Source organism: Echiichthys vipera (assembly GCF_963691815.1).
Source record: "Echiichthys vipera genome assembly, chromosome: 21".
In the NCBI taxonomy this organism is placed as follows: domain Eukaryota; kingdom Metazoa; phylum Chordata; class Actinopteri; order Perciformes; family Trachinidae; genus Echiichthys; species Echiichthys vipera.
In genome coordinates this window covers 12318489-12333019 of record NC_139846.1, presented here as the reverse complement: position 1 = coordinate 12333019, position 14531 = coordinate 12318489, and the positions used below count along the sequence as shown (strand labels likewise).

General features: G+C 44.2%; 1 protein-coding gene across 1 annotated transcript; it reads left to right on the top strand.

Annotated features, from left to right (window-relative positions):
- The first annotated feature begins 954 nt into the window (after window positions 1-954).
- csrnp1b (cysteine-serine-rich nuclear protein 1b) lies at window positions 955-13678 on the top strand. Its single transcript, XM_083936378.1, has 5 exons — window positions 955-1139; window positions 7645-7837; window positions 9698-9957; window positions 10070-10366; window positions 10487-13678. The coding sequence occupies exons 2-5, from the start codon at window positions 7663-7665 to the stop codon at window positions 11444-11446; spliced, it is 1692 nt and encodes a 563-aa protein (XP_083792504.1). The 5' UTR covers window positions 955-1139; window positions 7645-7662; the 3' UTR covers window positions 11447-13678.
- Window positions 13679-14531: the final 853 nt, after the last annotated feature.

Here is a 14531-nt window from a genome sequence, read left to right as displayed (position 1 = left end):
TTATTTATTATTCTCTATTTTTTACAAGCACTTTTGGCTGTATTATATGTTACTAAAAGCGCTTAATAAAAATAATATATAATAGTTACATTTTTCAATAGTTGACTTAGCTGTATAATTAGAAGAGCCAATAAAAAAAATGTATCTTTATACTACACTTGCACTATATGTACAGAATATTACCACGTGCTATCATTGTATATTTATATATTTAGACTAGACTAATAGTTTTTAGTTTTAATTAGTTTTTTCATATAAGGATTTTAGCTAAATGTGTTTTATGTGCAGATTACCCTATCATTGTAGTCTAATTTCCACATTTGTGCATTTATAAATGTATTATCTGTCTATCTATCCATCTATCTATCTATCTATCTATCTATCTGTCTATCTATCCATCTATCTATCTATCCATCTATCTATCTATCTATCTATCTATCTATCTATCTATCTATCTATCTATCTGTCTATCTATCCATCTATCTATCTATCCATCTATCTATCTATCTATCTATCTATCTATCCATCTATCCATCTATCTATCCATCCATCTATCTATCTATCTATCTATCTATCTATCTATCTATCTATCTATCTATCTATCTATCTATCTATCTATCTATCTATCTATCTCTCTATCTATCTATCTATCTATCTAATATTGTCTCAAACTCACCACCAGAGACTCTTGAAGGGCTCTGGGGGTGGTTACTTTATATAATACTATCTTCTTAGCCTTATTATTACACAATATGACAGTACAATAGAGGACCATATGCATGTCCGTCCATGCAGGTACGGGCACACAGTCACATAGGAGGACAGGCAGGAAGCGGCGTGGGCAGCCTCCCTGTGTCACCGCCTGCGTCAGACCAGACGCCAGGAGGGAGTTTTCCACTGACGAAAAAGGCTGCGCTTCTCGGCAGTCTGCTACAGACAAGGGAAGCGCTTCAGCTGGTGCGGAGCCCCGTACGGCCGACACACACAGACAATAGCACCGAGAGCTGTCTATATGCGGGGATCGGCGCTGTAGCTTATTTATTTGTGCCAATTTTTTCGGATTACTCCCACTGTTATCCCATCGGCTGTTTACCCAACGCTGTTTTGTCCCTGATGGTGATCGGATACTTGAATTGGTGGTGAGTACAGACACAGAGCCGCTGGGTGATTGAACACCGTTTTTGTATGTGTCTAACCTCAGCGGAGGAGGGATTTGCCAAATAGTTAGTTTCTTCTCTCTTAAATGTGTAGGCTGTGCGTCCGAAAGTGTTGTTTCACATGGATCTGTGTGGCGTGTTTGCTGGATTTCCTCTGAAACACTTAAAGTCGCTTTAACTTGACGCTTTATTCTAAGGCTAAATATTGACATGGTCGGCTGCTCGCTCAAGTGAGTTTTAACTAATGGGGGGGACTGCACGGTCGGTTTACACACAGGTGACCAGAATGATGGCAAATGAATAAAAACTGTTCATTGATTTAGTCGAGATTCCAACAATCGGCTGTATTCACTTATTGATTGAATAATCGATCGCTCATTTATCAGGGTTTTATTTCTTCTTCTTCTTTTAGAAACTTCCCAGCTCGCACCGGGAGTGTATTTGCCTTACACGAGTGTGTATTCACATGCGGATTAATATATGTGTGAACTGTTGATGAGGTCGGCTTTGTGTATTCAGCCCGTGCGGAGTTGTTCTTGTTCACCTCAGCGGTGCTGGTGCGCCTCTTGTAACTCGAGCGACTCCTGAAGGCACTACATGTGAACACGCGCGCGCGCACACGCACACACAGCTGACAGTGCTGCTGTCATTAGAATTAGCATTAATCACGAGGAACGATCGGGTCAACGGGGGGAGAGAGAGAGCACATGCTCCTCCAGCCTCACGACGTGCACGTTCGGCTACATTTAAATCATTGATTTTTGATTGATTGATTGATTGATTGCCCCCCCCCCCCCCCCCCCTCCCCAAACCTACCTCGTGCAGATTATCAATTTACGCTTAGGGCCAGGTGTGGGAATGTTGCGATTCATTGTTTGGATAATTCTCCATAGCAGCACATGGATACTTCCTGATAATGTTGACGCATACGTGTTCAGTGGGAATTGAATGTGTAGAAAAGCAGTGCTGCTTGTTTATTTATGTACAAGATGCTTATCAGAAGCCGTTATTGAGGCGTTCTTCAGAAATGCCGCTATAGTCTGAGGCTCCTGTTTTACAGAGCGAGACTCTATCTGTCCTGCTAAAGCGACTGAATCAATTTAATCGTCTCTAGCGCGACCTCACCCGGATCTTTTTTGGAATCATGTTTTCTGGAATTACAGAGAGCTGAATGATCCTTTGTTTACAGAGAAGGGAATAAAGCAGTGGATGCTGTGCATTTCATGTGGCACCATTTCCCAGGAATGTGCATAGATGTTGAATAACTCACTTGTGCAGTATAATTTTCCATTTTTGCTCATATTTAACACCTCTAAACAATAATAGCCAATCAGTTTGTTGTCTTGAACTTAAATGAAACAAAGCAACAAAAGCTCTTTGCAAATATTTGGAGGAATTTCAACCATGATAATTACCACCCATACCTCCTGACTCCCTCATCTCCATCATATGATCCTGTGCTCGGCTAACCTTGTGGTGCATGCAGCTGTCAGCATAGATGATCTGAATGGCCACTTCCTGTGTGCACTGCAGTGTACGTTTCACAACATCAGGAAGCTCACACACACTTTAAGTATCCGTCTCCCCAGCTGGGAGAGGCAGCAGCGGCAGTGCTGAGTTCAGACAAGGTTGTCTGTGCCTGCTTCATTTTGGTCACGCAGGATGGCCCCACGCTTTTGTGCCTGGAGACATGAGGGGGGGGGGGGCGGTGGGGGAGTCTGCTGCCGGTCTCCCACACAGCAGTGGAGAGCTCCCATCTGCTTTGTCCTCTCCCAGCATTCCATACTGCAAGTGTCCCAGACTGGAGCACGACCCCTGAACCTGCAACCACCTCCTCCCTTCCTACACACACACACACGCACACGCACGCGCGCGCACACACACACACACACACACACCCAAAGCTGCATGTTTGCTGCTTTGCAAAGGAATTATTTTCTTCTCATCTCTGCTTTAATTTACACACTAAACAGTTTCTGATCCATGCAAATCTAGCAGAGAGAGAAAAGAACTACATATTTCTTTCTAATAATGGGTGTACTTGAAATTAGCCCTCTCTTTGGTTCACAATTTGAATAAACTAACTCAAATCAGTAAGAGTAAACAGACTCCTGCAGGCATCACCTGGCTATTCAAGTTTGTCCTGCATAGCAGATTAATGACAGCTGAGGGCATGTGAGGTGCACGTGCAAGCTAATACCCTGTCAGGTGTGGCCAGGAGAGGTAGCTCGCTTTGCTGCCTTATGCGTGTAGGACGTTTTCAGTGGTTAGCAGTAGAAAACACATCTGGGTTAGATAGAGTGTGTGTTCTTCTCCCACTATTACAGCAAGAGTGGTGCTGCCAGAAAGGAATTCCTGTGGCTTGGAGAAATGACATTATTTATTTGTTTTGTACAATCCTCCCTCCTTCTTCCCACTACCTCTCCTTTTTGGAATTGGAGTGTGCACTGGTCGGGGCAGAGGAACAGAATGTTTCTGTGGCACAGTCACAGTGAGCTTCGGGCTTCAGGGAGAACAACGGGCTCATAGAGGAGAAAACGGGAGCTCTCCCTGCTTTGTTCCAGCAGGTGGAGCGCTTCTGCCTAACAGCTGAGTTTTAAGAAGCACGCCAGTGTTCCCCCAGCTGTGTACGAGCTGGAATCCAGCCCGCTGTCACTCTGATGGCTCTGATCAATTACCCCCAGTCTTCTCAGTGACAGAACTGGAAGTGAGAGGTGAAATACCATGAAGGCTGGAGGGGGGCAGCCTGCCCAGACACACTCCTACACACACAAGAAGACTCCCAGGTTTATCATTATCACATTTTATGAGCACTCAAGTCAGCCAGTCAGTCATTCAGGCAGTGCACAGGGTTGTCACCGTAGCATGTTATGTAAATGCTCTCGGCTGACTAAGTTTAGTGGGACATGTCGCTCCCACCCACACTGTTATCAGCTGGAAAGGGGCTGGACAGGCAGTGCAAGGGGGCAAAGTCAACTGTGACTTGTCCTGTTGGGCTGTGGGGCTTTTCAGGCTGTTCAGATTTTCCTGAAGATAGTCCACTCTGTCGTTTCTAGTTTTTTTTTGTTGTGGTCCTCATAGCATCTGCTTTTAGTTAACTCTTCTCTGTTGCACTGGAAAGATTAAATATGACGACATAGATTGTTCCTTCCTCACGCCCTTTCCTTTTTTTAAGTGAAGAGGTAAAGCAGTGCTGTTCGCTCATTTGTTGTTGAGTGCTCTCAATGAGTGATTAAACCTAAACTTTTTAACATCCTCCCCGGTTGGAATAATTTAATTCCTTGATGAGCCGTCTGCAGATAAAACGGGAATGAATTTGGATTCTGAATTCATATTAACAGGCTGTAGCTGCATGTATCAAGATAATCTTATTCGACTGACATAGTTATGCGTCTGACTTGAGCTGTGTAGTGATTCTGGTGACAAATCTCCTCGCCAGAGATTTATCTTCCCCAACTCTGTGACAACTGGCTGGGGAGCACCTCAGCGGATGCGTCCTTTATCTGCCTGCCTGTGTGTGGTTGATGGAATGACAGTGATGCATAATTTAGTGCATGTTGAAAACATGCTGTGCTCCCTCTCTGGCTGGGCTGTCCGATCACATCCATTCTCCGTTTAGAGCAGACATTCACAGGCACCGCTTTCTTCCTTTCTTGCTTTCTTGAGGAGCCAGCTCAGAATTCTTCTCTTTCATCTTTGTTCCCCCCCCCTCCCTCCCTCCCTCCTCCCTTTTGCAAATGAGTCATTGCACGATTGTTGTCTTTTTACCCCCAGTCCCTTGTTCCATCCGCTCTCCCTGCTCTGTTGGCCTTGTTCTCTGGGTGCAGCGGCTGAGCAGGCTGAGAAGCTCCAGATTGACTACAAGCCGTCCCCTTGCCAGGATTAACCTCTCGCCATTGTTTCTGCCCGTTGAACAGGATTAACAAATCAATGTGTCAGGTAGACTGCAGTCAAGAGACAATGACCCAGTTCTGACACCACTGCCCCCCCCCCCCAACCTCTCCCTCTCCTCCCCTTCTGCCTCACTGCAGCTTTTAATTAAAAAGACTTTGCTTAGCTGGCGCTATGCACTCCCTTGAGGATGCCTCGCGGCTTTTACATTTTTTTTTTAAAGGGAATTGTGGGAGTGACAGCAAAAATGTAAGGTGAACCTTTGTGCTCCTCTTTTTTCTCACGCAGAGATCCGTGTGCTGTGGTGTGACATTCAGAACACACTTGTCTGATCACTGAATACATAAGCAACAGATGCTGCACCCAGGTGTTTCTGAATTGTTTCAAGGCAAATCCCATGATGTGATGATATTAGTGGCTGTGAAAGGCATTTGGAGATTATCCTCTGCTCGAGTAAGTTGATGGATGGGAATTGAGCGACTGCCTTTCGCGCTGGTTCGGTAATGTAAAAAAACGCTGAGGTGGTCACAATGTAAAGGACGCCTTTTTGTTTGTTGCAGACAGTATGAGCCAGCTTGACCTATTGCAAGGTGATTCATTCATCATATGTGCACTGGGGACAAAAATATCTGACTGCAGCAATAACAACATCCCCCTATACAGCTGCAAAGCTGCCCCCACTGCCTATACAAAGGTGTCAGCCTCTTGCCCTTGACTCTGGCTTCTCTTTTATCCTTGTCAAAAGGCAGGACCGGTTTTGCATAGTTGCTCCCTGTTGCATGCTGAAAATGACCCCTCCTTGAAAACCTGCTTAGGCATTTTTTCCCCCCTTGTTCTTCACTTGCTGATGCTTACATAACATCCTGATAAGACAAACAAGGCGTGCAGGTCACACATGGAGTTAAAGTTCCTCTAAAGCTATTGGAGGATCTCTGGGTATGACGTATCCCGCCTTTGACACATTTAGCAGTCCTCTAAGGAGTAGCGGTGACAAATTAGCCTGCTGGCAGGACAGCTTGGTGTCTGTGTGTCTGAGCCATGTCTAATAATTGACGTGTGTGGGGCATAAATTTAAAGATCTCTAATCTGCAATGCTCCTGTCAAGCCCAAAAAGCAGCAGGGAGTGCAACAATTACATGTCCTTATAAACTAAGTTGCCAAAAATGTAACATAAACAGAAATCAAAGTGCATGCATAACACGCTCGAGCTACAGCAGCTGTAAGTGATTTGGATGAAATTTCAAAGACGGTAAACAGTTTTGATGGTGAAATAATCTCTTTACGGGTAAAGTAAAAAGCCTCCTTTCCCATTTCACATCATCGTAGGGAGTGTCTGCGCTGGAGTTGAGCCCAGTCATGTCTTCCTCTCCCCTCACTTCCTTCCTCCCCTCCTTGTGTAAGTTAGCAGGAGCTCGGCCCCCGAACTGCCATGATGACTCGTCTTGTCTCGCAGTCGCCGTCGCCTCGCTCTCCCCAGAAGATGTGAGGAACATTGTCTGTTGTTTGTCAGAGACACGTAACACTTCCCATAACCGGAAAAACCCAGCAGCAGTAAAGCTTTCTTATCATTCAGCATGTTCATTTTTCATGTCTCTTTTTTTTTTTGACTGGAACACACTGTGGTTTATTTGGTTGAGCTATGGGATTATTATGAATTGATTAAAATCAACAAAGCTTGTACATGGAGCTTTCACAGATATTGGGCAATGTTTTTAAAGATAAGAGGGTAAGTGGCATTCTCCCTACTCGTGATGATCTTTTCCTCCCCGTCTCTGTCTGTCTGTCTCAAAGGATTGATTGTTTTTATCGCTGAACCAGCAGCCTCTCTCACGAGAGCTCTGAAAAAATACATGCAGGAGTTGCATACCAAAACATCTTTACTATGCATAGCTGTACATATTTACTACTAGGGCCATGCGAACACATTAAACAGGATAAGTGGCAAATTGCCCTGGCTTTGGCCCGCATATTTGATCGCACTGCCTAAAGGGAATGATTGAAATTAAATGTCTATGGCTGAATGATTTGGTCCACCTCTGTGCTCGGTCCTTCTCTCTAATCAATGCATTTGCTGAGCTGATGGGATTTGGAAGAGGGTGAAGGGTCCAGTAATTGTTGACTTATGCGAATAGGCCTGATTGATTGCTTCCTGTGCCATGGATAACTTCCACTCTCAGCTGAGTGCAGCATGAGATTGGGATGCATACGGTCTCACATGGCCGAGCACAGGACTCGCTTGCACCAGTAACGCTGTAAAAGGCGTGTGTGTGTGTGTGTGTGTGTGTGTGTGTGTGTGTGTGTGTGTGTGTGTGTGTGTGTGTGTGTGTGTGTGTGTGTGTGTGTGTGTGTGTGTGTGTGTGTGTGTGTGTGTGTGTGTGTGTGTGTGTGTGTGTGTGTGTGTGTGTGTGTGTGTGTGTGTGTGTGTGTGTGTGTGTGTGTGTGTGTGTGTGTGTGTGTGAGAGTACAACAGCTTCCATGCAACATACAGATAATGTTTATTCATTGGTTCTGGTTCATTCATAAGACAAAACTTCAAAGCTGTTCAAATAAGTGTGAATAATTTGCTAATAACCCCTCCCTCTGCTCTTTCCCGCAGATTGTTCACACTAACGCCATGAGTGGGCTTCTCAAGAGGAAGTTTGAGGAGGTGGATGAGGACCCATGCTACTCCTCACCCTCCTCCCTCTCCTCTGCCTTCTCAGGCTGGGACTCGGAGGGGGAGAGCTGCTACTCGGACACTCTGGATTCCACTCCCAGCAACCCCAGCTCCCCAGCAACACATTTCAACAGTGAGTGTCCTCTTCCAGCAACAATATCTCATAGAAAGAGCTGATGGTGCATGCTTTTTTTAAATGCGTTATCTTGCCCCTTCTTTGCTGCTCTGCCGAGGCTCTGATAATAAACCCATGAAAATGGGGGAGAGTTAAGGAATTTAGGCAGCTGGCAGCTCATGAAACATTTTACAGAAATGATTTCAGACTTGTGCAATGAATACCCCCTTTTGATTTCATGCCCTAAAGCTGCAAAATGGCTAATCGCATTATGCAGTGGCTGCTCACCTTGGCTCGGTCTCCACGGTCTCAACAGACAGAGCCTCACCTTTTTTTGAGAGAGAGAGATGTGGGTCTAGTGGGCTCAGAGTGTTTTTGTCTGGACCTGGGTGCGTCTGCTGGCCTTTAGGGGACCGGTTGGGTTGGAGAGGGATTGTAGGGGAGAAGGGCAAACAGTTGTGAGGTTTCCAGGATGGCGGGGCAGGGAGCCAGGAGGAGAAGCGTGGCAGGTTGCCAAGGCTGGGGAACACACAGAGCCTTGTCTGAAGCCCGGGCGTGCACCCAGCACAGGTGCTGAAAGAGGCTGGGTGGAGGGATACAAAAAAAAGGGGGTAGGACAATCAAGCAAAGAAGGCATACAGACACATCTAGAGGAGCAGATTGTGCAAACCATTAATCCGGTGTTTGTGTTGGACAGAAAGTTGCCTGCCAATGTGAGGTGAAGGGGGGTGGGGAACAGCCAGCAAAGCTATCCCATTCAGAGGCAGTGGAGAAGGTGTCATTTGTCTCCTGCGGGTGTCATAAGCCTGACTAGATTTGATGGATGTGAAGCTGAAACTGGCAGTTTGTTTTATCTGTATTACCCCTAGTGGCAGATTTAAACGACATAGTAAAGTTATTTTCTGTACCTGTATTGGTGTAAAAGGTTGCTTTTCATCTTCTGAGCTTCAATTATGGCACCAAGTGCACTGATTTTCCAGTTCGAGGGCAGCTGTTCAGGGTGTGTCTGAAGAAAGCTACGGCCAAGAAAATGGGAATCTACAAGGAATTCCCCATTACTTAGTAAAGGTGTAATGCTCAACACATCTTAGCATCCTTTTCTGTTCACACGTGCACACACAAAAAAAGCTCTTGAGCAGAGGGAAAAGGTTACATGTCTTAAAGCGAGGCGCAAAAGTCCTGTTGAATATTTCTGGGCTGAGGAAGTGGAATTTATAATAAAGCTTGATACTTGTTCCCACATATGGTTTCACTCCGGTTCCCATATGGTTTTATTGTACTTGTCTGAGGATAGAACCATGGCTGGTTTCTGTGCGTCCTGAATGTTTTTAACAGAGAAAAGACCTTTGACTCCTTTCAGCTACTGCGCCATTTGTTGGGATTGTCAGCTTTCAGGGAGAGCAGGGTGGGCAGTTTTTTTTTTTTTATTCCTGTCCTGAGAGTTACACTTCCACCCTCCACCTCTTCCGGAAGCCCCGAGCATTCACCCGTTTGTGATTCTGGCAGCTCTGCTTCCTCCTCTGTGTTGGCCACCACAGGGAAATTCCAGGGCTGGGTGGTTTTTGTCACATAGTAGGGCAAGAAACAAGGCTGAATGGATTCTCGTTAGTTTAGGTTTCACTTTACAGGATGTAAGCGTGTTAGACTCCTGTTAGCCGTGTCTTTTAATTGGGTACATGATAAGGCTCGGTTGAGGACTAGGGCAATAAATCAGAGGGGTGTCCTTTTACAGTCTGTTGAGCAGGGTTTGCACACTTCTAAAGACTTAAAGTGCTGGAGCATTATGCCATCTAGTGGCTCAAAAAAGCAATTAAGCCAGTTTAAAAGATTTCTCCTACTACAAGATGTATTCTAAATCTATTCATTCTCCGCCCACAGCAACATCCATCCTTAAGAAATCCAAGAGAGCACGACGAGGCAACGTGACCTTTGACCAGGTGACAGTGTTCTTCTTCCCTCGGTGCCAGGGCTTCACCAGTGTTCCGAGTCGAGGAGGATGCACTCTGGGCATGATGCAGCGCCACAGCGAGCTCCACACGTATACGCTTGCAGAGTTTGCTGTGGAGCAGCGGGTCCTACGCCGGGAAAAATTCATCAGCAGACTCAGGGAAGAAAAGCTGGAGGCTCTCAAATTGAAGGTGAGCTAAGTTGCCCCAAAGTGTTTTTGGGTTATTTGTTAAAATCACAAAATCGCGATGTACAATGTTCAATGCAACAATTTTGGATTTTGATGCATTTTCTTCTCTTTAGCTGACTAAGAATGGAACTCAAGAGAACGAGGAGGCGGAGCGGCTAACGGTGGACGACATCCCCGAGCAGGACATTGACATCGGTGGGGCCAATTTGGATGAGGGCTCGTTCCTTCAGCCTTACCCGCCTAAACGTCGCTACGCACTGCTCAAAGCAGTCGGTGTGAAGAAGATTGACAAGGAAGAGAAGAGGCAGCTGCATGAGCTGAGGATCTCTAGGGAGAACTGCGGTTGTGACTGCCAGGGCTTCTGCGAGCCTGAGACATGTAGCTGCAGCCTGGCCGGCATCAAATGTCAGGTAAGAGCTGAAAAACCCCTAAACTGCGGTTTAACAAGAAGGGTTTCAAATCATAATACAATTGGCTCTTCTTATCTGTATTTTACAAGTAATTTAACTACTTCCTACTCCTTCCCACAGATGGATCATTCCTCTTTCCCATGTGGTTGTACCAAGGACGGCTGTGGAAACACAGAAGGCCGCATTGAGTTCAACTCCACCAGGGTACAGACGCATTACATCCACACTATCATGAAGCTGGAGCTGGAGAAGAGGCTTGAGGAGCAGTCGAGCACAGAGGAGGAAGAGGAGAACACAACCACCTTGCCAGCAGTGCCCTCTTTCCCCTTTAGTACCGACTTGGCGGCAGCTGGAGAGAACAGTTGCAGCAGTGATATGACAGACTTATCAGACTCTTCAGGTCAGAGCGAGGACTCTGAGAGCCTGTGTGAGCATCGCACCCAGCTGGACGTGGATGAGAAAGGCCTCCGCATTTTGAGCTTCAACGACACAGAGAACGGCTCAAGAAGTAGCAGGGACGGCGGAGACTGTAAAAGCATTTGTTGCCCAGAACGGCAAGAGCAACAGCAGCCATCTATGGAGGCTTTTAGTAGCTTTAGCATGGTGGACTTTACTGATGAGAATGACAATATAGACGCTTCACTTTTGGATGATCACACAGACAACCGAGCAACAGCAATCTCAGAACTTTTGGACGAGAACGCCAACCAGGGAAACGGCCTATTCCATAGCAGTAATGTGCCACGCACGCCCTCCCCAACCATCGATCGCTCGGCAAGCTACAACATGGACCTGAGCCTCTCTTCGGAGTCGGACCTGGAGTTCTTTGACGGTTTCCCTTGCTTGGGGCCCAGTTCACTCTACAACTCCCTCAAGGAGTATGAACACATGGACAACTTTTTTCAGTTTCAGTTGCCTAGTTACCCCAGCTTCCCTCCGGCGAGCGACCCCGGGACCTGCCTCCTGGAGTCACTGATTGGCCTTTCAGAATCCGTCCCAGAACCCCCCGCCACATTTACAGACAATCAGCTGTTGGAGGAAGCCATGAAATTGTCTGTGATGGAGTCTGTGAAAGTCTGACAAACCGTGAACATGTGTGGACAGTGCAAGTAAGGAAAAAAAAAACAGGGGTTTTGGAGGGGACCGAACATGCACATAAGACGTCCATGATTTTTGGAGGAAGCTGTGATTTCCCTCTTGCCTGATAAATGTTCAAATTCCACACTTGCCTTCAAAACGTTAGCAAAGCAGTTTGGGATTATTGCTGTGTGAGATGGCAGCTAGTGTTAAAAGTGAAAAAGATACAAAAAAAGAGATCAATTTGACCAGGCCCACAGAAACCAATGATGGCTCTCAGTTCCTAAGAAAGCTCTTTTAACCAAACCAAGATCACCAACCATATGCTAAACAGGAATCAACCTAAACCGGGGCCAGGTTGGGAATCTCAACACAGCTGAATGTGCACCTCAGGGATTTTTTTCTAGCTTTCTAGCTTTTGGAGGCAATGTATGGTGACCATTGCTGTGATGGCCTTCATATGAAACCAGAGTCAAATCACAACATAGTTCTATTCATGTCCTCCCTTTGGATGGACACCCAGATGACTTGAGAAATGAGGGTCCTCCCTGTGTTGAATCCTGAAGCTAGTGGACTCTTTCTTCTCAAGATCTCTCCCAATAAGGGTCTTATGGTACAAAAAAATCCCTCTAAAAGCTCCTCGATCAGCACTTTATCTGTGAAAATAGTGATGTAATAGGCTTTGCTGTGGTTGTATGGGGTCGATTTAACAGTTCAACGCTAAATTATGGAGTTTCTTATGTATGAGCTGGGTAACTAGAAATAATGCTCATACCATTTAAAAGCTGTAGCTCGTATTGTCTTTCATTACTTTTGTTTTAAATTATTTCCTTTCATGATTTTATTTTATTTATTTCATATAAAAGCCTACTTTCACTCAAGAAGCACTGTGGTTTGATGTTTTCACCTGAAAGTGCAATCTTCCTCCTTTTTTTCCATATCGCATTAAGTCATCGTTATGGGAAATGGGACCACAAGTCCATCGGAAAGTATTTAATATCTATTCTCTTTTACATTTAACTTTTTTTGATAAATTATTACGTCATCATTTCATTAGCTATTTAATTTAAGACATTATGGCAATAAAATGGGGTGTTGTGAAGTTTACTGGATGTGCCTGCTTATCAGGGGAGCCATGCCTGCCAGTGGTGTGTGCAGAGTGCTTCCATTTAGGCTTTGGGACTGAAAACTGTGGAATCTCCCTAATCACTGAAACTTAATTGTGGGTCTATTGTATCGCTGCCTATAATGTAACCATAGAAAATTACACTAATATTTTGTAACTAATTTATGTAGGTCGACAAAAGAATTCTAATCACTGAACAAATTGAATATTTTATTAAGAAAGCAAAATTAGTCATTTTCAATCTGGGACAACCTTTGTAATATATGAATTATAGAGAAATGTGTACTTATGAAGGTTATCGCTCTCTAGCATTCTGAAGTATTTTTCATAGGCAGTCTTATGGTTGGATATCTTAGCGAAATGCCACTAAAACTAAGTAAATTGCAAAGATCAATTTGATTGTATTCTGAATTTCTTGGAAGTCTGTGACTTGGGTTACAATATGTAATAAATTACACATGTAAAAGGATTTTGTGGATAAAAACTGCATATATTATACAATTTTTATCTTGCACACAAACCCTGAAAATGAAAGCGTTGCCTCATTCATTCAACAAGACCTTTCAAAGGTGATTCTGCTGTCACCTGTGTGAACAGTTGAGGACACTAGAGAGTTGATGTACATATCTCACCCTTTCTACAGCTGTTTTAACAGCCTTTCTGGACCCTTTAGAAATTATGCATGCAGGTCCTGTTTGTTAAAACTTGTTCTGATTAATTGTATACTTTGAAAAAGTGCTGAGTGCACATTGGAAATGTATTATTCGCTTTTGCCTTTTTGATTACTTTGACATCCATCCGATATATGTTGTTATGCCATGAAGAGGGCACTGATTTTTGCAAGCAAACGTTTGTTTCTCTTGTATAAAACATCAATTCTCATGAAGAAATGGCAACAGTGAGTGTTAATCAATGTAATGTATTACAGTACAGCTTTTTTTAAATTTTGTTTTCAAAGAACGTGTCTTACTTTTTGCCTTTTGTGTTGTACATATTTCTGCTTGAATGGTCCTGCAGAGCAAACAAAGCTGCTTTATTTTTTACATATTCACACTTTAACCTGCTGTTCAAAAACAGTTTCTTTCATCTAAGCCATTTTGAAAGCCTGTCCCTCCAAATAATAATAAAAAAAAACATTTTCTAAACGCTGTTGTTTGTTGTGGATTTGTTAAGTGAATTTTATGCTGCATAGTAAACCTTAGTGAAGCTTAGATCCGTAGGCAAAGGAGAAGCAAGTTCCCATACAGTTCAGTTTATCTCATGCATATTTTAGTTGTGGCTTCCTAGCTGGAAGTATTTTCAATGGTTTCATGTTCTAACCTATAATCATATTTTCTATAGCATTAGGGGCAGCAGATAGTCACATTAAAATGCATTGGCATTCTTTTTTTTTTTTTTTGTGTAAACCACTGGAATCCATCTGTGGTTTCTGGTCGCCATGGCTAAGAGAAAAACACTTTATGTGATGTAATGCTGTAGTCTCTTGACTACCACCGCAAGCATATGGCCAGAAATCCCAGACAAGAAGGAAATGTCGGGCCAGTGGATGCATATAGCTCACATTTGGCCCCCATTATAAAAAAAATGTGGTTCTCGTTAAGTCTCTAGGTAGATGTTACAAGAATTCCTTTTGGTTTTCTTTGATTCTGACTACATTAAAAGGCTTTACCTCGGTGCCACATTGCCTTAACTTAAGGACTATTATAGAAGACAATTCCCTTTGGTCTGTTTAAAACACTCATCAAAGAATCCCTTTATTATCCACTGAGTTTGAAGATTGAGGTAGATAAGGGTTGTCACCATTTCTACTTGTGTTGGCCTAGTGGCCCTTTAACTTTGCCCCTTTTGCAGACTGCTTGTAAGCAAGGGACATGGTATAGTCAGGATGTATGGTATTTAGTCTAAACATGAACCTCTATCACCACCCTCTGGCTAACTTAAGAACTACAAGTAAAAAAAATG